The sequence below is a fragment of the Tenebrio molitor genome, chromosome 2 (assembly GCF_963966145.1).
Source record: "Tenebrio molitor chromosome 2, icTenMoli1.1, whole genome shotgun sequence".
NCBI lineage: Eukaryota > Metazoa > Arthropoda > Insecta > Coleoptera > Tenebrionidae > Tenebrio > Tenebrio molitor.
The window spans coordinates 4,749,668-4,775,458 of NC_091047.1; the positions used below are offsets into that span (position 1 = coordinate 4,749,668).

The following is a 25,791-nucleotide window of genomic DNA, read 5'->3' on the forward strand; positions in this document are numbered from 1 at the left end:
GTTATTGCCATCAATGCCATTATTAAGACGTCTAATCACTAAAAATTTATTTTGACCCATTGTACTATGTATTTGAAAATTAAAATAAAAGAAATCTTTTTGTGTTGACATCTCTCATATTTTCAAATAGTCTCTTGAGTCTCTCTGCATCTAACTTTGTATTTTTACCAATCATCATCCAGAAATAAAATCTTTCAACATTTTCTCGCCTTGTGACAAAATTAATTCCCCGACCACGCACCATCAGGTCTTTTAATTCTCCAACTGATCGTACTTCTACGCTTGTTTACCAGATGTCTTGTGACGTCACAGTACGTCACAGACAAGGCAACTACTGTAACACCTAAAATGCCTTGACACTCTTTTCCTGTCAATAACATTTTTTCAGAACATCTAATAATCAAACATTCATAACCTTAGTTAGGTGCTTTCAACATTAACACACCCAAATTTGACAGTTCTGACATTTCTTTAGTTTGATACCATAACAATTATCGTAACTTGGCAACAGTTAACCTGTCAGTTGAAACTAATTTTTATAAACTATTTGACATTTAAACTTTTCGGCATTTTGCAACAAAAATGTTAAATGTGCAATAAATTGTAAAAATGAATTATTGTTTTCCTGGGAAGGGTACGTTTACATTCCCAAGAAGCTCGCTTGAATCAACATTAAACATTAATTTTATCAGAATCCGGTGAGACATGTCACGGTTGCCTATCTTATCATAGACACACATGCATCACATCCCGGACGGTTGCGGTTCAATCCGCGACCAACCTTGTCGTGCTTAATTTTTCAAACGCTCAACCAAAACCATTCACTTCATTTAAAAAAATGTCGTAATTTTGCTGCAAATTCGACCGCATTCGGTCGGACAAGATGCCGTTTCCCACAGCCGCATTAATAATTATCCTGCCATTACCGAATCAAGTGCACATCGCAAGTGGGTGTGCATAAAACGCAACTACCTTTATCGACCCACAGCAAACGAAAGTTGTTATAGTCCTATGCGAAGTGCGTTGGCGGCGCTAAATAGGACATGGAAATAATAAATACGCTCATGCACGTAGTACAAGTGCATTCTTGACAGATGTCATTAATCCGCGCCGTTCGGATCTAGAGGCCCGTCCGAGAAACAATCGAATCGACGCGGCTGGTTTTTATGGGCAACCCAGTAGGCAATAAATTCCTCGCACCATATTTGGCGATTTAAAGAACCAAAACATTGAGCACGGAATGAATAAGAGCGCCATTCACGTTTAATTGGTGGAATTGTGACAGTTTGGGGAAAATCGGAATCACTTCCTTATTAGCTGTTTACGACGTTTCGCAAATAGTCGACCTTATCGGGACGACGTCTTCAATCGACGAAGCGAATCCGCCGTGACATTATCGAGTGTTTAACGTTTAATCGGTCCCAGGTGCGAACGGTGTCTACGCCACTGGTCGAAGGCAGCCCGTCAGGGGGCGCTACTTCTGCATCAGTCGAAATCTATCCGAGTGAATTGGGCGTGTTTTGCAAAACGTTCTAAATTAATGTGTGTTTTTCCGAGATGAAGTAACCGAATTTAGGCAAAAAGTGAGTAATTAGGTTTTAGTTGGGCCAATGTGTGTCGGGTACGAGTTTGAGGGCCGGGGGACGCGGCGCACTCGTGCTGCGACCTTTCGAAGTCGCATCTGTTTTGATCGGCTCCCTAGTAAATAAAAATAATTCCTTATCACGGTATCTTTGTTTATCGGCGACGTTATCGGTGCATCTCCACTCTCCGCTGGCTAATCAATGAAACACAGCGTTTCGTACAGTAGGCCTTGTTTGGCATCCAATGTAAATAAAAGCAAGTCGGCTTTTGACAGCTGGATCGGGCATTGATTTTCGTCGGAATTCATTTTGGTTATTAAACCGAGGGTGGAATGTGGTCGGGGGTGCCTTTTCGATCGGTATCGAAATTCCGTGATATTTCTTTCCTAATCGATAGTTCTGACGTTCGCTTTATTTATATTCTGTTACACCGAGCCTGTTGGATGAGAGCAGTGGCGTAGGTGGCGGCCGAAGGACCGCGCCACTTTTCAAATCTCGGGGAATTTTTGCGGATATCACCACTTCCGCTCGACCAACGGGAAAACCGGCGAAACCAGATAAGCTGCTATGTAAATACATGATGATATTGACCCTAGATACGAATTAAAATATTTGCTGATCAAAGAAAGCGCTCCCCGCGATAATGATAGGCTAATGAAGGATTGTTTGTCCGGATTAATCTAAGACCCGCCAAAGATCAATACCAGCCCAAATTCACCACCAAGATAACCAACCCGGGCTCTTTGCGCGAATAACAAAAGCGATTAACCAACCCTGGCAGCTTCTTCTGCTCGCTGATAAAAACTTACTGGAAATGGGCCAGGAGTAAAATGGAGTCGGTTCATCTACATTTTTTATTGATTCGGTGCGTCCCACTCGAAAACGTAAAAAATTTGGAACCCAATCCCGCACCAGAATAGTCCGGAAGTTTCACGCCTAAATTGAAAATTCGGTTTAAAAATAGACCGGAATAATATCGCAGTCATTTTCGTGTATGAGTTCTATTTATGACCGGTTCAACGATTCCGTGCAAGTTCCGGGTGAGGCGAGGTCCTCTCCGACTTGTTTTCTTCGTTCCATCAAATGTGTCCATATGATCGTAAAAATTATGACCAATCAAGACACAATTCAGCAGAAATAGTGTAATAGACTAATTGGACTATTTCTGGACGTGAATCAGGGCCAATATACAAACGCGGGATTGCTGCCAAGCCGTAAGAATAAAACTGTCTAGTTTTTTCCGGCAATTTGGACAATTTTCATCAAATTTCCTATTGTCGGGGCCGCTCAAACAAAATAATGACTTGAGGCTGCAGTAACTGATTACAAATTGGTTCATTAAAAGTATGACACTTAATTACATGATTACTGGAGGGGCCAGTCTCCAGGTCTGGATACCTGGAGCGTCAGTACCAAAATAAACAGACTCCTGCTTCCGGTGCGACAGATCCGCCTGGGTTACATCAGACTTGCGATGGTGTAAACACACGGTATACCTCGTTCCAGTTGTTATTTGTGACGTTCGCAAATTGGCATCGATCAACGCGACTTGCCTCAGTTGTGGAACAGCTCCGGAGCGTACTTTTGACGCTCGTGCAGTGACAATCTTTCGTCGATTCGTGCCGAATGTTCGCCCCCAACGAAGCATAATCGGACGCTCGTTCATTACCATATTTTAAAATTGGATTTGGAAAAGTGTCGGAAGCTTCCTTGAACAGGTGCCAACGTTTTAATGAATCGAATCGGCAGGTAGAGCGAGGTAAATAAACCCGTGAGTCAGATCTGTAGTCGAAGGGGAGGCGACCCTGCAAGATGTTAAACAATGGGGCGTTAATTTCTTCTGCAACTCTGGCCATCATTAATTTCTTGGGGATCGTGGCGGGGCCGGTCGCGTTTTGAGCGATGCATTCGTTCAGATGAAAAATCATCGGGATGCTGATGCGATGCAAATAATATGGATGTGCTGATATCCATCAGTCTCGCAAGGCAGCTCTTCCGTTTGCAACAACGCAGATGCAAATGATCGCCTGATCGATCGGCTTGACGGTTTTTGCACTTGGGACGATAAGTTCTGTTTGTTTCTGCTGTCAAACCGGCCGCCAAACCAGAATAGAACGATTTAATGGAAAATGTCCATTAGGACTCGGCCACGTGAAGGTCGACGATTCAAATGTGCAGTGGCGTAACGGCGAAAAGTTTCAAAACTCGTACAGGCGGATCCAGATTTCGAATAAAAATGAAAGTCCATGCTGGTTTTTCAAGTGTCCTTTAACCAGCACGTGAAAAGTTGGATCTGTGCAATTTGTTGCCTCGTTTCCAGAGTGTTAACACTTGCCGGTTTATTAAATGCAACTGGTGGAAATGCTCAGAGTGGTGACTCCAACCGCACATGTTTTCAGGCATTTTTTCCAGACCATTCGAGCCGTGTAATTGCAAGTTCAATGTTACACGGAATAAACAGAACTTCTCGCTGAAGCAAAAAGTCTCATAATAAATTGTGTCTGGTTGTATTTCAATTACATACTTTTTTTTTGGTGCTCAGATAAAGAAATGGTGTGCTTCTATTTACGGAATCGTTTAATTAAGTTAAATTGGTTTAAATGAGGTGCGATTAAAACTGTTTGTTCTCGAGGTGCTAATCATTTAAACCAATCCACACTCCTAAAAACAGTAATGGTCCATTTAGTATACATCCAAGTGTTAAGTTCTCTACATTTTTAGAATCGCATTTGTGAACTTTCCCAAACGTTTCCTCCACGTTGATGGGACAATAGACCCTCATCGTTTAGCAATTTAGTCGCAGTCTTTTTATGTTGTTACGTTTTTATTTCCGTTTTCTCTCCCAACCAAACAATATTTACCTCTGAATCAGATTTAATTTTATTATGTGACTCTTGTATGACTCATTAATACAGGGTATTTCACGCGCGATAATGAGCCCGACGGAATTGAAAATGCAACCCACAATACATTTTAGAAAAAAACTGGATATTGAAATTATAGTATGTATACAGCTTTTCTTCGGAAATGTATTGTGGGTTGCATTTTCAATTCCGTCGGGCTCATTATAACTCGTGAAATAACGTGTATAGAGTATAATGTGTGAAAAATTGATTCATTTTTTCGTAACTTTTAAAAGTACTGGCATAAATTAGAGCAGTGCTTTTTTAAAGTAAAAAAAAAAAAAAATACCAGTCCTTGGTTCATTTCAATTTGTATTCTGAAATTTTGATGTAGAATTCATCGCTTAAGTCAATGTCTACTTTTGCGTAGCCTTTTTTATATTTTCACCCAAAAATTGAAAAGGCTATGAGCAACATTTGCATGTTGAAATAGTTATTTGTATGACGAGGGAGGAAAGGGTATAATTTCCTGCCGCGGGTGAAGTTTAATGCAGGAAGCGTAGCCGAAGGCAGAAATATCACAAACGAGGAAGTGACATTTTACTCCAGAGGTATAATAACAATTTTTTCTTACCATTTCGTTTTTATTTAAAAAAATATTTAAAAGTAAGGCATCAGAGTAAGCACACTTGTCGTTACCAAAGTTAGGTTTTATAATTATTTTATCCACGATAGGTGTCGTTTTTACAAATTTTTGAATAGATTTCGGTAGTGATTCTTTGAAAACTGTTCCTCAAGATATCCTCGCAGAGGCTAAAACGGCATTGTTAAATATATTACCAAAAATCTACCGAGAAGTGTGAGCAAATCAACAAACAATGACGGAAAAGAATGACAAAAAAAATACAGAAGATGCCATTTTAGTCTATTTTTAATTATGTATGTCTAAAACGCCCTTCAGACAGTTATATTCCAACGCAGGCGATTTGAAGATATTTGGAATCAGTTTTAATTATATTGTATCATGCGTTCAAATCTAAACCTGGACTGAGTAAACCATTTGGAACAGTGTAAAGTTTGAATTTCCCATCGTTTGACATGACTGACATTTCTTTAATGTTTAATCGGCACATGATTGAACATGTTTGTTTTTAGCAAAGGGTGCCCTTAGATAATTGCTTCGAGAATAGAAATCATTAATTATTGTATTTTTAATGCAAAACATTGCAAAGAACGAAAAAAACAGAAAGATTTGTTGTTTATAAATTTTAGGTTAGCTGTCAACATGCTCTAATTACAACTTACTGTCAATTTACACTTTAAAAAAGCAAAACAGTTGACGGTTTCCAACGCCTTCCCAGCTCTGAATTTCATTTGAACGCCCGATATAATGATTATAAATAAATAGGTGATTTTTTTTAATAAACCTCGTTACAATTACTCAAAATATGATTTTTTGACGAATTTTCGAAACATATCAAGTTGACGTTATTACTTTTACACCTTAGTGAGCGAAATAATTGTAATTAGGAAGGATATGCTAGTAGAAAGTAGTAGAAAGAATGTTTTATGTTTCGTCCAGTAAATTAGGATAAGTTAAGAGAATGTTAGATTTTACTCTGAAATAAATATTTTTACAAAATGACTTCGATGTTTTCTTATGCAAAAAATATAGAATAATGCCGGATATTACGTGGTGAGCCGTCTAAATATGTATTTGAATTAAACAGCTGGAATACAACAAGATGTATTTTAATCGAAACTCGCATAATTAAAAAGGAGTTATTGAATTTTACTTAATTTAGTAAAGAAAATATGTGCACTACTTTTTTAAATTTGGACACATGAACGACATTTACAATTGGTTTTTAAATCCTGTAGTTTTGTTCTTTTTGGGCCTGGAACAAACATAAGAAAATGTTTGTTGTATTTTTACCACGAATAACAAGTGTTTTTGACTTTTTTTTTGTTAGATTGGAAACTTGTATTTTTTCATCATGTCATCCTTCCTAAGTTCTAATAAGTTATTTATTTTGTATAATCTGTTTCAAAATAAAAAATCCACCACCTGTGGAATTATGTTGGCAGAAAAAAAGAAATCCCTAGAATAGGTTTCATTTTTTTGGGTTGGCCCAACCTCCCGGCAAAATTGACATTGAATTGTTGGGTTTTTTACGTAACACAAAATAATTATGTACAAAAAGGTGGTAGCTACCATATCATAACTTCTGAGTGATATAATAAAATGAGAATAAAAAAACACCATGAATTACGACCTAAACAACTGTCAACAGTTTTCTTTCATAACCCCACTTTTTTTCTGACACTTGCAAACACACTAAAAGCAAAAGTTGGCGACGTTGTCGGTTGTATTTTCGAGATAAAATGCAGTGTTGGTGGATTTTTGATTCTGAAACAGATTTTGTAATCTTTTTTTTAATACTAATCTGCGTAATCCCATAAAACAATCGAAATTCAAAATATTTTTCGTTTTTAACAGTAATTATGTACAACAACGCTTTTGTATATTTAAAATAGAGATAAACGGTGTCACCCCATTCAACAATTTATTCGCATTCTAAAAATACAAAATTGCGAGCAATAAATTTTGGTCGTCAAGGTCATTCTTTGACGCAATCGAAAATGCTCCATTGTAAAACAGTCGTAAATACCATAGCCTATCATCATGTTGTATGACATTAATTGTCATTTTTTTGACACTTTGTTGACATGGGCATAATCAGGCAAGGACATTTTTTAAATTTCGACAATCTAACCAAATTTTGAAATGACATTGACGACCAAAATTTATTGCTCGCGACAATACCCTGCATTATTTTGGAAGGGCCATCTAAATATTTGAATCAAAACAAATTGTTTTATTATAAAATTTATTTAGTGTGAATGTTGCTTTAGCAGAAGAAGGTCGTCTTGCTATAACATTTCAGTTTAAAAACTTTTAAAAGTCACAAAATCTATATTTTGCTGATAACCACTTGGGTGTATGTATTTAGTTTTAATATCCAGTTCACATAAGAATGAGTATTGAAAAAGTTGGTGAAAGTTTCTATGCATGTTTGTAAAGTCTGTCATCGATTTTCAAGTTCACATAGATGATAATGAGCTAGATGAATCTACAGAAAGAAAGAAATTATTGAAAGGTTGTCTCAGTTTTTATTACACGAGCATCAAAATTTCCTCTGCACAACGTTATACCATAACATCAAAAACATAAATAAAACGGATGAGTCTATAGCGGAATTTGCATCCGGTCATTGCAACACCGCGTAATGCATCACGATATTTTAAACCTAAATAACAGGCAACAATTAACCTTCAAAATGGAAGAGAATTATAACAAAAAGGGTCTGTAATAGAATTAACGTCCACGCTGTAACCCGGTTTCAACCAACAAAAAATGTAATCATTTAATTTGTTTAAAATGTGGTGGACGTATGTATTTAAAACAATTGGTAAAAATAGGCAGGTGGAAAAATTGTGCACGCTCTGTAGTGTCCAAATCTGTCAGTCACGGTGGCCGGAAGAACAAAACTGAAAGATTTTTCGCCGCTCTCATGTTTTCTTTTGGAAACTCTCACCTCTCGGATCAAGTGCGGAGGTGAGAAAGCGCCGCCAGCACACCACCTCTCTAATCCGGAACAAATAATGTCGGACGTGTAGTTTTAGATAAAAGTCGTCGAGATAATCAAGATATAAGCCGCAGCGCCGGGACCAGCAGGAGCAGCGGAGTGTTTGGGAGGGCGGCGACGGAGGAGAGTCTGTTGGGCTGCAGGAGGGTTGTTATGTTCGTATCGTGGAAGGGGTCGAAGCGTCCGGCGCCCGACTGGCGGCTTCCTAACTAGTCGTCGTGCAGCATCCCGCACTATTCTCGAGCGTTCATCCCGTTTTTACTTCTGCCCAAGAACACGCCGGCGAATTTTTCTCCACCGGATTAAAGTGACCGCACAGCTCTTAAATCCTGCCGAGCTCCTCCAACCCGTTAGGAGCGCTACCCCCAAAAAAGAAATCGAGCAGATTTATATCGCGGGAGGAGGCTCCCGTTTTTACCGCAGCGGGGCCGCTTCCGAAGCGCCAAATTTAAATCATCACCGCAAGGAACTAGCAGAAGGTTTCCTTGAAAACACTTGCAAATAAAAATAATGTGTTTACTTTTGATATTTGCCTTATTCAAATAATACACGAACGTTGAAGGGCAACATTAATATCAATATCTCACCTGGTTTGTTTACCTTCGAATGATATCTATTTCGTTTTTTCTCACACAGAGAGACATCTCATTGGACTGATTTATTAATGAGTGTCCTAGTTCTTTGTGAGATGGGACGATTGTAAAGTTTCTGTTGTATAAGAGGCAGAAGGTCAATACGCTGTTCAGTTATTAATGAAGTGCGATCATTGACAAATTCAATAAGCGAAGCGATGCTCCGAGGTCGTAAACAGTTGCAAGAGAATGGCGAATGGAAGCCAAACAGATGAAAGCTTAACGTCGTCGAGAGATTAGCACGGTTGCTTATATGGAAATTCAGCTTTTTCCGCCTAAATTCCCATCGATTTAGGCCGCGATTTGCACGAAAAATTCTCAATTCACGCGTCAATTTTTTACGGAGAGGCTGAAGTGTAGAGATTGGCCCCAATCAGAGTGTCAGATCCGTTCAATTTTATGACGGGTGGGATCATAACACCGCGACAAAACAATCCTCAAGGAAGAGACTTTTCAATGAAGAAAAAGCATCTCGCAAGACCCCCATGTCCACGTTCACAAATAGATAATTGTGACCGCCCCCGCTCGTCTTTTGTCTTCCACTTGTTCCGTTTCAATTAAACCGGAGAAGTGTATTTTTTGAGCGAAGCAGCACAGCTTGATCCGCGAATTTCCTGAGAGCGGCGAACCGCCCACGCGTCTTATTGACGACTCTATTATTAGTAATTGTGCTAGGAACAATGAGTTAAAACATCGAGACGGATGCAGAAAGACAAATGTAAGGCGTCTTAAATTTCAGCTCCAGGCGCGCCAGTAAATTTGGTTGCATAACAGCGGAAGACGATGCGAATTGGCAGGAGTAAAGAGTTGAAAAGGTTCGACGTTATTTTTTGTGTGTTTACAAACATTCAAGTTGTTTACTATAATTCTGACATGTTCCAATATCCATTGTTGGGAGGATGAATGTTGGAAAAACAGAGCGGGGTTTGAATTAATTGGGAGTATGGATTTCGGCGTGTATGGAGAATGAGCGATTATGGGGGCATAAAGTTGTAAAATTGTGTAGTTGTGGGTGGCCCATATTCCGAATTTTTGTGCGGCTCCGCTTAATAACGTCCAGTAGACGAAAATCCATTATTCCTGTTTTTATTGTAAGTTTTATAGCGTCCGAATAAATTCTTTAATCCTATTTCTTGTTTCAGGGAAACCGGAAAAACACCACGAGCCTTTGCAGAAGCGCAACCAAACCAGAAGGTAAATAGCCGACGGCCCCCCGACGAAAAAAAGAAATTCCGTTTTCCGAATGGTCCCCCCAAGAACTCTTTCGCTTCTGTAAATCAAATTAAACCCATCCTAGTTTGTAATGGATAGTTTGAGGAACATTTAACTGACGCGACAGTTTGGCGCCGATTTTCCTGTTTTCCAGTTGGCGGAAACGCTCTAATCCCAACCCCCACGTTCTCCCCCCTCGTTCGCGGCCGCCAATAGAAAAGCCGCTGGTATTTTGCGACATGTTAGGGGTTGCGAATCTAGAGATATTCTTGCGTTACTTCGTAGTTGCATCATTCTAGCGGTGAATCTCGGGCAGTTCGGTTTGTTCGGAGCAGTCCAAAAGGACCCTCCACATCCACCGGTCGAGTTGTTGCAAGTGCTAAAATGGGCCCCGCACAGTAAGTCCACTCTCGTCTTTTGTCACTTTTCGAAAATCTTGTTTGCACATTTTCTTGCCTAACAGGGCAAGCTAACGCGCTTGCCTGACCTACATGTCTCACCCCATTCAGAAGTTTGCTGCCAGATGTTTTGACTTTTTTACTCGGCGATTGTTAATTTACTTGGCGAAGTCGTTAAACGGTTTCATTCGCTCATAATTATCTCGCCGAATTTCCATAATGGAAACTGGGTAAGGGGAGCGGGGTTCGCGTTTCTATCTTCGCTCCCCAACAAAATTTCTTTGCAACTTGTGGCGATCATTTCGCAAATTAAACGATCGTCAACTGTCAGGCAGTAGCACCAGTCACGTGCGAGCAGGGTCTCGCGACTTTTTGATAGTCACGAGACCCCAGAATAAATCTTCACGACGATCCAGTTTGCAATAAAATACCTGTAGATTGTTCTTGTCTCGTTGTTGCGGTTTTGGAAAATACAGTTTTGAATGTCTTCGCGATCCGTGGAGGGTGGAAATCCGGGAGGGTTTTATGAAAGATTGCCGCGATGAAATATTAAGGGAGAGCTTTTCGTCGCTCTAGGTAATCGTTTATTGTCGAGGAAATCTCTCCGGCCGTCAACATCTTTGTCTCCGTCAATCGCAACAGGATTATAAGTTCTTCACGGCGCCAGGTCCGGCGTCGCCCCTTTTCGCCGTTTTTGTTTTCGCCGGTCGTCACGTAGCGAGCCACGCGAGACCTAATTTCGCTGTTTTGGAGCACGTGTTCGCGGCCTATCGATTGACGTCGTCGACGCCGAAGAGACGCCGGCTAGTCGGACGCTACGGTCGCCTAGCAACCCAGCATCCCCCACTTCTTGTAAGAGAGGCACCCCCCATTCTGTCGCTCGCTGTGTCGTGCATGATTCAATTATGTGACATGTTCTACTTCTCTCCACCAGTTTATTGACTTATTTCTTAACTTGTGTACGGATTGATTGGGGTTTCACGCGCGCCGGGGCCCACGCGGGCTCCTCTCCGGATAGTCATTTCTCGGTCTGTTGCAGATGTCCCTCTCGCTTAAGATTTGCATCGTCGACACTAATGTCACCAAGACAATCGTGTTCGACACCTCGACCACGGTCTACGACGCCTGCAGGATCATCCGGGACAAGTACGCCGAAGAAAACCTCGGCAATCGTTAGTAGTTGTTTCGTGTGACGCGGGGGTTGTCATTATCGAGAGTGTGTTTTTTGCAGCCAAAGACTACGGTCTGTTTCTCACCGACGACGACAGCAGGACCGGAGTATGGCTGGAGGCGGCGAGGCACTTAGAATATTACCTCCTGAGGAACGGCGACACCGTCGAATACCGAAAGAAATTGAGGACGTTGAGGGTCAAGATGCTCGACGGTAAGCCAAACGATTCTGTTTACGAGCCAAGATTTAACGTTCGCTCGTGTTTACAAGAGTTGCTATTTTAGCGGAGATCCAGAAGACCCGAGTTACGTGAAGCGCGATTTGTGCACGTCTCTATTCATCCCACTTAAGTCGCATGCAAATAATTCAATTTATAAGGCGCATCTTAAATCGTCGCGATTTATCAACGACAAACTTTGTTTTTATTTAGCCAAATTATTCCGCTCCGACTCTTCGCGTTTGGTTCTTGACTTCGGAATTAATTGAGCGCCGCGAATTCGGCAATGGTTTTATGTGCGTTAATTAAATATGCCCGTTTTGCCCCCGTTTTAAGAGGTCGGGATTGGAATTTAAAAAGCCATTCGAATTCGTTTTACCCCGACACTTCTTTTGATAGCGGTCGTGTTCACGAGGGCTTCATTGTACCTCCACGAAGAGGCTCTCGCTCTCGACAACTTCCATCTTTCGCCGGGAAAAAATTCAGACAAGGGAGGAAATCGTCGGACTCTTCGTTAATATAATTTTGTGTCTTTTGAAGGTTCGGTGAAGACGATGATGGTGGACGACTCTCAGATCGTCGCCAATTTGATGGTGGTGATTTGTACGAAGCTCGGCATAACAAACCACGACGAGTACTCGTTGGTTCTGGAAGATTTGGAGAACCAGGAGAACATCGACAACCGAAACTACGGCACTCTCACGTTGAAGCGGAAGAAGGAGGAGAAAGAACGCGACGCTAAGATGGACCAGCTCAGGAAGAAGCTGCACACCGACGACGACGTCAACTGGCTGGACCCGGCGAAGACGCTCAGGGAACAGGGAATAGACGAGAACGAGACCGTCCTTTTGAGGCGCAAGTTCTTCTTCTCCGACCAGAATATAGACTCGCACGATCCGGTGCAGCTCAATCTGCTGTACGTCCAAGCCAGGGACGCCATCATTAACGGCACTCATCCAATTACGCAAGAGAAGGCCTGCGAATTCGCAGGGATACAGTGTCAGATTCAATTTGGGGATCACATGGAGAATAAGCACAAACCCGGATTCCTAGAGTAAGTCGGAGGGGAGGCAAATCGGTTTAGATTTGGTCCAACGACAAAATCCGGACGTTGACAATTTTTGGGGATTTTTGTCTTTGGGCCTTTTAGTTTTTAAACAAAATTGAAAGTCACTGAGACGCTTTTCGTTCAGTTTGAAGGAGTTCCTGCCGCAGTCGTACATCAAGTACAAAGGCATCGAAAAGAAGGTCTTCGCGGAGCACAAGAAGCACCTAGGCAAGAACGAGCTCGAGGCCAAGGTGACGTACACGAAGAACGCCAGAGCGCTGAAGACCTACGGCGTGACCTTCTTCCTGGTGAAGGAGAAGATGAAGGGGAAGAACAAGCTGGTGCCCCGCCTGCTGGGGGTGACCAAAGACTCGGTGCTCCGTTTGGACGAGAAGAGCAAGGAGATCCTGCAGACGTGGCCCCTGACCACTGTCAGAAGATGGGGGGCGAGCCCCAACACTTTCACTCTAGATTTCGGCGACTACTCCGATCAATATTACTCAGTTCAGACGACTGAAGCCGAACAAATCCAGCACATCATAGCCGGATACATCGACATAATCCTGAAAAAGGTGAGTCCTGTTCGGCGTCAGACTGGAAATTAATCGGGAGCGTTACAGAAACAAGCGAAGGACCATTACGGGATCGAGGGAGATGAGGGATCGACGATGTTCGAGGAGAGCGTGGCCCCGCACAAGTGAGTAGCTGGTGGGAGGGCGATTTTGGTGTAACAAATCGCTTGCTTTCAGGGCGACCATTCTTCAGCACGAGCTGAGCAAAATCGGAAAATTGAACACGGAGTCTGTGGCCAAACCTGCGATTATGAGGGCCGGGACTGACGGTAAGATCCGTTCTGACTTGGTTTTTATTTCATTTTGTTGTTTTTATTTTCCTTTGGTTTCGTTGGATAGGCGAGAAAACATTTAGTACTGGCATGATGGGTAGTGCTCAACACACTATCGTAAGTGGACAAGTGACCGTGGGTCATGCACCTCCTACGGTAAGGCCGTGTTTCTTGCATACGTATTCATTCTTCTCCTGACCCTAACTCATCGCTTCTTAATCGATACTAACTCTTAACGATCTTGTTTCATGCTGATCCTCCGGGACCAGAAGGCAGAGTAGGTACATAGAAACTTTGTACATAAACAACGAGCACTCCCCATTTCCTTTTGCAAAAACTTTTCTTCTTCCCAGCACTCGTATTTCATTTCCCGCATGCCGAAGCTTCAAATATTTCACTTCAGCTGACTGAAACTAGTCGGGAACAACGGTGTTTCTCCTCGGCGTCTCTAAATTTAATTTCTTCAACCGCATCACGTCCACCTCTATATCTTACCTTGATCTGTATCGCCCCCTCGAGAGCTTACGAGATCCGATTTTATAGATCCAACAAACCAAAGTGACGTCGGTGCTGACAGAGCCCCAGAGGGCTTTGCTCTCCACCATTTCCTCCACACAGAGCAGGATAAAGGAGTCCGAAATAGAACTGGAAGGTCGCGCACACATCCCCGAAGTGGGTAGCGACCCCGCCGCCAAGAAATGGAAGCAAGTCACGCTCGACACCCGCAAGCAAAACGTCGGCTCGCAGATCGCCGCCATGAACGCGGCCACCGTCCAGGTGGTCACGCTGACGTCGGGCCCGCAGGACGAAGTCGACCACAACGCCGTCGGCGCCGCCATCACCACGATCGGAAGCAACCTGCCCGAGATGACCAAGGACGTGAAGATGATAGCGGCGCTGATGGACGATTCTAACATGGGCGAGAAGCTGCTGGATGCCACCAGGAAGTTGTGTACCGCCTTCAGTGACTTGTTGAAGGCTGCAGAGCCCGAGTCGAAGGAACCGAGACAGAGCTTGTTGAACGCGGCCTCCAGAGTCGGAGAGGCGAGCACCCACGTGTTGGCGTCCATCGGCGAAGACACCGCCGAGAACAAAGAGCTGCAAGACATGTTGCTCTCTTTGGCCAAAGCCGTGGCCAACACCACGGCGGCTTTGGTGCTGAAGGCCAAGAACATCGCCTCGACTTGCGAAGACCAGCAGACGCAGAACAAAGTGATCGGAGCAGCGACTCACTGCGCTCTGGCGACGTCGCAACTGGTGGCCTGCGCCAAAGTCATCGCGCCGACCTTGTCGTCGCCAGCATGTCAAGAACAACTGACCGCGGCTGTCAGGGAAGTCGCCAAAGCTATTGAAAATCTCGTCGCGGTCTGCAACGAGACCTCGACCGACAACGAGTTGATGGATCAGTTGAGAGCGGCGGCGTCCGAAGTCACCAGGACTCTCAACGATCTCCTCAATCACATCAAGTTCGCGTCGAGAGAGCGCGCCCAGGAGACAGTCCAGGAGTACAGCGTGGAGGAGATCTACACCGCCACGGACAGGTTGTCCGCGGCGTCCGGAGACGCCAACGAGATGGTGAAACAAGCGCGGGTTTTGGGACAGGCGACGGCGCAGCTGATCCAGAGCATCAAAGGCGAGGCCGAGAAGACTCCAGATTCGGACATCCAGCGCCGCCTTTTGGCCGCCGCGAAGACTCTAGCGGACGCTACGGCTCGCATGGTGGAGGCCGCGAGGCAGTGCGCGTCTCACCCGCACGACATCCAGTACCAGAGTCTCTTGAGGAGGACCGCCGAAGAATTGAGAGATGTAACGGCAGTCGCGGCCACGACTCCAGCTCTGAGGGCCAAGTTGGTCGACAGGGTGAAGATATGCGCCAGAAAAGCGGTGTCGTCGGCCACCCAGTGCATCACAGCGGCGCAAGCGAGCCACCCCCACAACACCAACCAAGCAACAAGAGAAGCTCTCACCACGGAGACGCGAGAACTGGTGAAGCAGATCCCGCCTCTCGTGGGGTCCATCAAAGCCAGCACCGCCAACCCGGAAGACACGACCAGTCAAGTCGACTTGATCTACGTCGCCGACGTCTTCCTCCACGTAAGTGCGATTGCACAAAAGCTTATCTAACGCACACATTTATTTTTTGTTGTTTTTTTACAGCCTGCCACTCACTTCGTGCAAACATCACAGTCAGTGTTGCCCACGATTCAGGACCAAGCGATCACCGAGCAACTCTCCGTGACCAGCCAGAAACTGAACACTGACTTGAGCGACCTCCGCGGGGCCCTCAGCCGAGCCAAGCCTGTCTGTCAAGGTCTAGGCCTGGGAGCGGCGTCCCAACTGATCGCCGACTTGCAAGACGAACTGAACGAGTTCGAGCGTGCCGTCAAAGCGCATAACCTCAAACCCCTGCCGGGAGACACGCCGGAACGCGGCGCCGAAGACTTGACTTCCAGCAGCAAAGCCATCAATCAGAGCGTGGCTCAGTTGTTGAGTGCCGCCGCCCAAGGCAACGAGATTTACACCGACAAGGCTGCCAGAGACACCGCTCAGAGTTTGAGGTCGTTGACGGGAGCGGTGAGGACGGTTGCGGCGACCACCGGCGACGAGAATGTCCAGTTGAAGGTCATCGGCTCGGGACAGGACGTGCTGATGCATTCGGCCAGGTTGGTGGAGGAGGCGCAGAAGACGCTGCATTCGGTGGAAGTGACCCCGGGGCTGCAACATGCCGCGAAAAAGATCTCGACGGCGCTGAATCAAGCCATCAATTGTCTGCCAGGTGGGTTCCAGTTCTTTTTCACTCGACTAGTACTGATCGCGAATTGATCATTTTGAAGGCCAAAGAGATGTCGATTCTGCCATCACCAACATCATCGAGTGGACGTCCACCATCAATTCTGGACGTTTCCCTCACACCAACAAGAGTTACGGAGAGCTGCAACAAGAATTGAACACGGCGGCCGCCAATTTGAACGAGGCGAGCTCCGTGGTGGTCAGTTCAGTCCGCAGTCCGACTCAACTGTCGTCGTCTTCGAAAGACTTCTCCGTGGCCTTCCACGATTTGCTGGGAGTTTCGATGGAGATGGCCGGACAGACCCAAGACACGGAAATCAGAGGGCAGATGGTGCACTCGCTGAAGAGCGTCTCGACCACTTCCAGTAGCCTCTTGACCACTGCCAAGTCCCTCTCGGCCGATCCGTACTTGCCCAACGGCAAAAACCAACTGGCGGCGGCCGCGAGAGCCGTCACCGACAGCATCAACCACCTGGTGAACGTCTGCACGTCGGCCGCTCCAGGTCAGAACGAGTGCGACAACGCCATAAGAAAAATCCAAGCGATGAAACACCTGCTGGAAAATCCGACCGAACCGATCAACGACTGCAGTTACTACGAAGCTCTGGACTCGGTCATCGACAAGAGCAAAGTCCTGGGGGATTGCATGACGGGAATCACGAACAGCGCCAAACAGTCCCAACACGAAAGATTCGCAGAACATATCAAGACGTTCAGCAGCTCGATCTGCAACTTTATCGAAGCTTCGGCCCAAGCAGCATATCTAGTAAAGATTTGTCGTTACCAGTTTGTCGCGTTGTCCACAAGACGAGTTTCAGGTGGGCGTGTCCGATCCTTCGAGCATCGCTGGACGTCCAGGTCTAGTCGACCAAGCTCAATTCGCTCGTGCCTCCCAAGCCATCTACCAAGGCTGTTCGACTCTGTCGTCGCCCTCCAGCCCCCAGAAACATGTCCTCGAAGCCGCGACTCTCATAGCCAAGCACACCAGCGCCCTCTGCAACTCCTGCAGAGTCGCCAGTTCGAAAACTACAAATCCCGTGGCCAAGAAACAGTTCGTCCAGAGCGCCAAAGCTGTGGCCAACTCCACGGCGGCTCTGGTCAAAGAGATCAAGACTCTGGACTTGGACTACTCCGACGTGAACAGGCAGAAGTGCGCGCAAGCGACCGTCCCGCTGCTAGGTAAGAGGGGAGGCGCGAGGTGGCGACAGTTTAATGTTTTTGTTGCAGAGGCCGTCGAGAACCTGTGCGTTTATGCCAATTCAAGCGAGTTCGTCTCGATACCGGCCAAGATCTCGCCGCAAGCTAGAAGAGCGCAACAACCGATCATTGATTCGGGTAGCAGATTGATCGACAGTTCTTGTACTGTTGTCAGCGCCGCCAAGAACTTGGTGGTCATGAATAAAGATCCCTCGACTTGGCAACATTTCGCAAGCTCGTCTAAAGACGTGTCAGAATCGATCAAACAATTAGTTGTCAATATTCGGTAAGTTACAAAATACTAATCACCGGTGATAAAAAAGGATTACGTCAAAGTTTTCTATTGAAATCAAAGCTCAACGTCTTAACCTAAATGATGCAATTTTTGTGTAAATACCTGATATTGGAGAATTGTCACTTTTACATCACAAAATAGGATTACAGAATACATTTTTTATGGTCTAAAGTAAGAATCACAGGTAAAAATCATCTTGTGAAGGTTGAAAACAGAGTTCTTGATGAAATACTAAATGACAGTAATGACATTTCAATGACTTTTGTTTTTCGTGTGTAACTTGATCGCCTTTTTATTTGATTATATGGTGTGATGTATTGTTCGATAGCAATGGAGCTCCTGGTAAAAATGAATGCGAGACCGCCGCGTCCATCCTCACGAACCATTTGCGTTCGTTAGACACGGCCTCGATGGATGCCGTATCTCAGTCGTTGGCCCCGAAGAAGGGATCTACTTTACCGGCATACAGCCAACAAGTCGAGCGTGCTGCCGCCGGTGTCTTTGACACGATTGAACCGTTGAGACACGCCGCCAAATACGAAGCCGAGAATATCGGACACACTGTCAACCAAATGGTGTGTTCGAGCGAATAATAAAATAATTTTGTTACCGTCGATGATGTTTTAGGTGCAATTTTTTGAGCCTCTGGTACAGAACACCATCGGGGCGGCGTCCAACATGAAGAATTCGAAGCAGCAAGAACAGCTTCTCGATCAGGCCAAATCTGTGACAGAATCGGCTCTTCAGTTGGTCTATTCGGTCAAGGATTGTGGCGGCAATCCTAAGGTTGCTTTGACAGCTTTTCTGTTTTAATTTGGCTAATGCGGTGTTTGCAGGCTGTCAATATCCATCCAGACATCGACGAGTGTGCGGGTTCGACTCGCGACGCATTACAAGATTTAGTCACCAGCTTAGAAACCATATCGACACAAAGCGGGATCGTATCGGGCGTCGTGGACAACCTGACAAGGGCCATGACTCGATTGTCCGACCACAGAGCCTCTCTAATCATATCCGACAGCGACGGTTACGTCGACTACCAGACCCGAATGGTCGAGTGCGCCAAGAACATCGCCAAACTAGCCGGCGAGATGGTAACCGCCGCCGCTGAAATCTTCCCGGTCTTTACTTTTTCATTTGGTATTTTACAGGCTTCGAAGGCGCCCCACGACACCCAAAAACTGGCCCCCCTGTCCGCCGACCTCTCGCACAAGTACACCCAACTCGCCAACGACAGCATCGGCGCAGCCGCCGCCGCCACAAACGGAGAGGTGGCGATGCGTCTCAAAGAAGTCGTCCAGCAGTTGGGCGGCGCGTGCGTCGAGCTGGTGCAAGCCGGCGGACAATGCTTGATAAGGAAGGACGATATCATCCTAAGAGAGATTGGAGATTGTTCCAGGAACGTGACCGAGAAGGTATCGCGCGTTTTGGCCACGCTGCAATCTGGCTCCCGTGGTACTCAAGCTTGCATCAATGCCGCGTCTACAGTTTCCGGGATCATCGGCGATCTGGACACTACTATAATGTTTGCCACCGCCGGAAATCTCAATCCCGAGAATGAGCACGAGTCGTTCGCGGATCACCGCGAAAATATACTGAAGACGGCGAAGGCGTTGGTGGAGGATACTAAGACTCTGGTGGCGGGGGCCGCCTCCTCCCAGGAGCAGTTGGCCGTGGCGGCGCAGAATTCGGTCTCCACGATAGGTACGTCTTTTTTGTATACCTGGAGTCGTTCCCGTCCGTCAATTGGCCAGTTTAAATTGAGGTTAAGACGTCGAGACGTGCTAAATGTCAAATGATGTCTTCTGTAAATATTAAATCAGAAGTATTTAAAAAACTCAAACGTACCAAATTTGGCTGTTTGTCACTGCAGCTGTCAAATTTAAATTTAAGCTGCCAACCCTATAAAGCAAAAATTACCAGATGGTAATTCTGTCAGCTTTACTTTTTGGCTCGTCCAGTGGATAGGTAGTGATGAACTAGGTAAATAAAGGTTTCTGTTCATTGTTTTAAGATTTGAGAACAATATAGTTTTTACTTTAATTAGATTTGCGTCAGGAAATGTATCGAAAAACTTTATCTTCTTCCACAGTTCAATTGGCCGAAGTTGTGAAGTTTGGAGCCGCCAGCTTGGGCTCTGACAACACAGACTCGCAGATCATGTTGATCAACGCCGTCAAAGACGTGGCAAGTGCCTTAGGCGACCTAATTCACGCCACCAAAGCCGCGAGCGGCAAGCCGATCAACGACCCCGCCATGGCCCACCTGAAGGAAAGTGCCAAGGTACGATTTATCAAAGTGCTTTAGTGTGTGTTGTTTTCGTTTTTGTTTGTTTTTATAGTTTTTGCTTTGTATTAATCGTTGTCCTAAATAATTGTTGTTTATTATTTTATCACATCGTTTAGCACATTTGTCGATTGTGGTCACACAGTTTTGTAAAATTGTCATAAGAGTTTGTAGTTAGTCACCTGTATTGCTTGACTCGATTAAACAACGTTTTTGCATGTACGTGTGGTGTACTAAACATCGTGACCGTATTAATTTGGGGTGGACTTTAAATAAACAATAATCATTAATATAGTCGTTGAACGAAAAGAGTACATAACACACATGCTAAAACTTGACAGTAAAGTTTAAAAGTCGACTAAATCTTGTAAGCAAATCAAAACATGTGAAGTGTTTAAGGTCCACCTTTCAGTCAGTTGTGAATAACCGAGTTAGATTAACAGACGCTTTGTGAGAAAAGGTGGCGGGTTTTAACACATGTTTTGATCACGACAGGTCCCCGATTCTGATACAGATTGGTGGGTTTCCGATCAAGAAGAGGAATTAATTCGGTTGTTAAGCGACAGCAAAGAAAACATAGCCACAGAGTCGCTGCAATCAGACATAATCCCTTGCCTCCTCATTACATAATCAGTTCACATTGTACGCACTGTTAACATTGTTTCTAGTCTCATTAGTGTGTGTTCACGTATTGTATTCAGTTTGGAGCTATTTTTGATGTATTTTTATTATATATGCCACTTTATTTTTTTTATCTTTATATTTATCGAAATTATTTTCCTACATATTTAGCCAATAAACAATGGTGTGGTAACCACAATTTTATTTCGTTAAAACACCCTTTAGTTTACTTAAGGTTAGTACTTATTAATTTGTGTTGGTTTGGGTGGACGCACTATTTCTTTTCTTTCTCCTTATTATTTGATTAACCCGTTTCAGCTTACGTGGACTTGATCTAAACGCATGTTCGACTCGAAAAACACTAAAACTGTGAAACTGAACCGTTTCTCTTCGTAGGTCATGGTCACCAACGTCACCTCTCTCCTCAAGACCGTCAAAGCGGTGGAAGACGAACACACGAGAGGCACCAGAGCCCTGGAGTCCACCATCGAAGCCATTGGACAGGAAATGAGGGTAGGTTTTCGGCGAGTCGTCGCCCATTTTCTCACCTCGTGCACTTCCAGGCGCTGTACTCGAGCGACGGGTGCAAGCAAGGCGTCACCGCCGAAGACCTGATTCGCTGCACGAAAGGCATCACCAAAGCGACGGCCAAGTCCGTGGCGGCTGGAATCAGCAACAAGCAGGACGACATCATCGCCGCCGCCAACCTGGCGAGAAAGTCCATCTCGGACATGTTGATAATCTGCAAGAGCGCCGCCTACAACGTGGCGGAGACGACGGAACTGCGAGAGCGGACTTTGAACGGTGGCCACGAGTGCGCCCACCAGTTCCGCGAGCTCTTGATGACCATCTTGCAGCAAGGCAATTCGCCTGATGCCAAGCACACTTTGCCGATGATCTCGCGAAAGATCGCCCAATCGGCGACAGAGTTGGTGAGCGTGGCTGAGCTGTTGAAGGGGTCGGATTGGGTCGACCCCGACGACCCCACCGTCATCGCCGAGAACGAGTTGTTGGGGGCCGCAGCGTCCATCGACGCCGCCGCCAAGAAGCTGTTGAGTTTGAGGCCTAGGAAGTCGATAAAGGTGAGTGTCGCGTTCGTTTACTCTTGTCCTGTTAACGACGAATCGCAACATTGTCGAGAGTTGCTATAAGATATGTTTGATATTCTTGGTTGTATTTTAAATTCACCCAGGAGTCAAACATATTATTATAGAAGCTTTACATTTCGTCTAGGCTGCGGGAGACTGGGTGAGTGATTTAGATCCGAAATCGAACCGATTGTAGAATTAGAACCGGAGTCGGTGTCTTGAGTGACGATTTTTTGTCTGTTGTAGACGCAAGACCTGGACGAGTCGCTCAACTTCGACGAGATGATCCTGGAGGCGGCGAAGTCGATCACTTCGGCGACGTCGGCTTTGGTGAAGGCGGCGAGCGCCGCGCAACGCGAACTGATCGACAGCGGGAAAGTCTCCAGGACGCCTACTTCGTCGTCAGATGACGGACAGTGGTCGGAGGGTTTGATTTCGGCGGCGAGACTCGTCGCCGCCGCCACCCACAGTCTAGTGGAGAGCGCCAACGCGCTCGTCCAAGGAATGGGAAGCGAAGACAAATTGATTTCGTCGGCCAAGCAAGTGGCGAGTTCTACTGCACAACTGTTGGTGGCGTGCAAGGTCAAAGCGGAGGGCGACACCACCGCCACGAGAAGATTGCACCAGGCGGGAACCGCGGTCATCAGGTCGACAGACAATCTGGTGAGGGCGGCCCAACAAGCCCAGAGCATCGAAGAAGAAAGGTACTTGGTGCTGAACAAGCGGATGGTCGGAGGCATCGCCCAAGAGATCAACGCGAGGTCTGACGTAATCCGGATAGAGCGCCAGTTGGAGGACGCCAGAAACAGGTTGGCGGCGATCCGACAGGCGAAGTACAAACAGCGAGGCGACACTTCCGGGGACGACACCGACGGTTACATAAGTTCGGCGCAAGATGGCGACACTTCGCGGTGAGTCCCAGGTGTGTGTCTAACCCTACTAATCTTTGCTTGTTTTGGTAAGCTTCGGTTGTCGGTGTTGGAGTGGAGTTTTTCGCTTTGCACTGTTCAAATCGCATCCCTCTGTAGTGGCGTCCATTTTGTTACACACATTTCGATTGTTATGAATTAACAGAGGACGTTTTATTTGCATGCGCAGCGTGAAGGTAATATTTAAGTAATCACGATCGTCGAGAAGATCTAGGTAAGGGCACGCGCAAGTGTTTACTTCTTTAACAAAAATAACCTGTTGCTTTGAGGATTTTAGTCTGTTGAACGTTTGATCGTGATCATTTCATCCCATGTTAGTTGCTCAAGGATTTGACGATGCACAAGTGCTCAAGGCAATTTGAAGCGCCTTTCCTTATGTCGAAGAAATCTTTTGCATGGTCTTTACGCGACATATTGTTTACTCAAGCTGAACCATCGTTCGCCAAGCCGTTGGTTACGTTTTTGTGATTTTGTAAGACTCCTTCGGATGTCAAATTTCCACAACCTGTTGATTTTTGTTAGTTAAAAAATAAATATCCCTAGACCGATACGAGTTGGCACAACTGCAACGACATGATCAAATGAAACCCATCCAAGTTACCTATGAAAAACAAGTCAACGCCTTCGCTAAATTCTTTTTTGAAATGTCATTCATTACTGTCATTTGACTGTGATTTAATATTTTACCAAGCACTAAGTATACAGTTTCTAGTTTAAACCATGAACAAAATTATGCTGGAATCTTATTTTGCGCCCCTTAACGGTTCCCAAATAACAGGTATTTACATAAAAATTGCGTAATTTGGCCAAGACCACTGTGACTATTGATCGCATTTTTTTTATCATATGATAAATAAAATGCAGCTGAAAGAATAGAAATTTACTTAACATAAAATGAAAAGTAAGTATTTTATGTTGATGTATTTTTTTAAACTTTACTGCCTATCAACCAGTACTTGAAAGCGTTCACCACAAAACCTAACCCAACTTTTTATTTTCCCTTTGATCTCAATTTTAGAGCGTTTGCAGGTGTATTTTCGAGGTAAATTACGGTGCTTGTGGATCTTTGATATCTGAACAGGTAAAAGTTGTTTTGTAACAAATGTGCGTTTTTGTTTTTTGTAACAACGTTTTTTGGTTATCGTAATTACTCACTTCATCTCAGAATAAGGATAAAGTTAACCAAAGTGAACTTTTTAAATCGTTTGAACGAAAAGAAAAAACCGTTGTAATAAAGACTATACATACATGTTTCTAGTTCTTTTCGACACTTTGACCGAGAATGGGTCAATAGGTACTTTTTTCTTGGCACCTTTGAGTTCTGGCGTTTTAAATTTTATTCGCCACAATTTAAATTCAAATGAAAGACCAACATTTCATCAGAAACTGATAGATTTTTTATTAAAGAGATTGTACATAAGGAAAGGCGACCGTTCGATCTTTGATTACTCTTTACTGAAGCTTGTTTTTCCTGGCCTCATCTTAGGTGCGGCCACTACCAGTACGACAGTTCCCATTCCAATTATTCACCAACTGTACAAAACACCCTCTACAACAACTACACCCATTTAGAAAGTCCGGAGAAAGTCAGTTCGTTGGAGCGCAACAAAAAATTGTTGCAGTCCCAAGTGAACACCCTGAACAACGCCGTTTACGGAAGCACAAATAGCTATGGACAATCAAGCCCAGACCATCAAATTAATTACAACTCGTTCGGCAAGAACGCCCCCAAATTCAGCCCCCTCCCAGCCAGACCCCCGTACAGCCAGGACAGCAAGTTGTACAGCCCCACCACGCCCCCAAGCCAATACCCCAACCCCTACAAGCAGCTCCCGACTTCTTCGCCCAAACCGCTGACCAGCTCCTCGTCGTTCGACTACACCCCCACCAAGCCCGCCACGGCGACCAGCTCGTTCGACTACACAACCACCAAGCCCACCAGCTTGATTTTCGACAAATACGACAAGCCGCTAGGCGGGGGCGGCGACGGGTACGCCACCTCCGAGTACGCGACCAACACGTACAAGATTCCCGGCGGGTTCAAGACCGACACGTTCAAGTACGAGTCGTACAAGTCGGCGTCGCAACCGACGTACTCGGCCGCGTCGGAAAAGTACTACACCAGCACACCCAACGCGAAGTTACAGTTGAGTCCGTTGGACAAGAGCTTCGAGTCGTTCAAGAACGGAACGGACAATCAGTACCAGTCGGCGTTCTCGACGAACGTGGAGTACATCAATCAGCCGCCGATGTTGAAGGACAACGACTCGCTGGAGCAGAAGATGTTGAAAAAATCGGTGACGCAGCAGATCATAGAGAAGAAAACGGTGCAGATGACTAAGACCAGCAAGCAGGAGTCATCGACGAAAAGCTTCAAGTTCGAGTAGAGCGCCGGGGTTTTTAACAGTCTAGTTTCGGTGATTCTAAGTGTCTCTATTTATTGATTTGATGGTGCTAATGTTTATGCTTCTTTTATTAACCAAATATTTTCATTAGATATATTGTTAATCGTGCCAATTAATTTTAAGCTTCTAGACTAAGTCGAAAGTTTTATATCGTTTTGTTTATAGTTGATTCAGTGCCAAAATTGCGTTTGTTCACAAGTTACTTAAAGTGCCTCTTCAGTATCAATCAAAACAAAAGTGTTACTTATTTTCCAGCTTTAATACGTGAGTCCTAAACCAGTGCCTACTTGATGGAAAATTTTTATTGTAATTAACTAGCGCTTTTTAATATATTTGTAGTCTATTTTACTCTCATTCGACTGGAATGTTGCAAATAGTGCACAATATTTTTAATTACTTATTAATCACTCAGTCGCTAATCCTCGCGAGGGTGTCTCGACGCGCGGGATTAAAAGATCACATTGTATAAATAAACTAATTGAAAAGTTGCTAATTTCGTTATTTAATCCCAAGTTCAAGTTTCAGAGTGACAGATTGAAGAATTGCCAAGTGGCGTGACTTTTCCCGTTCATTCGATTAAGA

At 44.9% G+C, this 25,791-nt stretch overlaps 1 protein-coding gene across 7 annotated transcripts; it reads left to right on the plus strand.

Annotated features, from left to right (window-relative positions):
• Positions 1–1,394: 1,394 nt before the first annotated feature.
• On the plus strand, positions 1,395–25,697 carry rhea (Talin_middle and talin-RS domain-containing protein rhea). 7 transcript variants are annotated; one of them, XR_011157061.1, is made up of 24 exons: positions 1,400–1,583; positions 9,851–9,902; positions 11,358–11,490; positions 11,550–11,702; positions 12,247–12,760; positions 12,900–13,326; positions 13,375–13,451; positions 13,504–13,595; positions 13,666–13,754; positions 14,142–15,692; positions 15,756–16,374; positions 16,433–17,154; positions 17,207–17,567; positions 17,616–17,871; positions 18,209–18,455; positions 18,508–18,666; positions 18,717–18,974; positions 19,032–19,584; positions 19,973–20,163; positions 21,184–21,300; positions 21,351–21,869; positions 22,122–22,797; positions 22,974–23,018; positions 24,291–24,339. XR_011157061.1 is itself a non-coding variant. In XM_069039224.1 (24 exons), exons 3-23 carry the CDS (start codon positions 11,358–11,360, stop codon positions 22,993–22,995), a joined length of 7,749 nt encoding a protein of 2,582 aa, XP_068895325.1. In that variant the 5' UTR covers positions 1,400–1,583; positions 9,851–9,902; the 3' UTR covers positions 22,996–23,018; positions 24,291–24,530. The 7 variants fall into 7 exon arrangements, 6 of the variants coding, with proteins under 6 accessions (XP_068895329.1, XP_068895325.1, XP_068895326.1 ...); XM_069039224.1 differs by having other exon boundaries at positions 22,122–22,786; positions 22,950–23,018; positions 24,291–24,530; XM_069039225.1 differs by having other exon boundaries at positions 1,401–1,583; positions 22,122–22,786; positions 24,291–24,530.
• The last annotated feature ends 94 nt before the right edge of the window (positions 25,698–25,791 follow it).

Coding starts and splice junctions, on each gene's coding strand:
- rhea (XM_069039222.1), top strand. CDS start 11,358: ATGTCCCTCTCGCTTAAGATTTGCATCGTCGACACTAATGTCACCAAG. Junction 11,703..12,246: donor GAGGGTCAAGATGCTCGACG/GTAAGCCAAACG, acceptor TGTCTTTTGAAG/GTTCGGTGAAGACGATGATG. Junction 13,755..14,141: donor TGGGTCATGCACCTCCTACG/GTAAGGCCGTGT, acceptor CCGATTTTATAG/ATCCAACAAACCAAAGTGAC.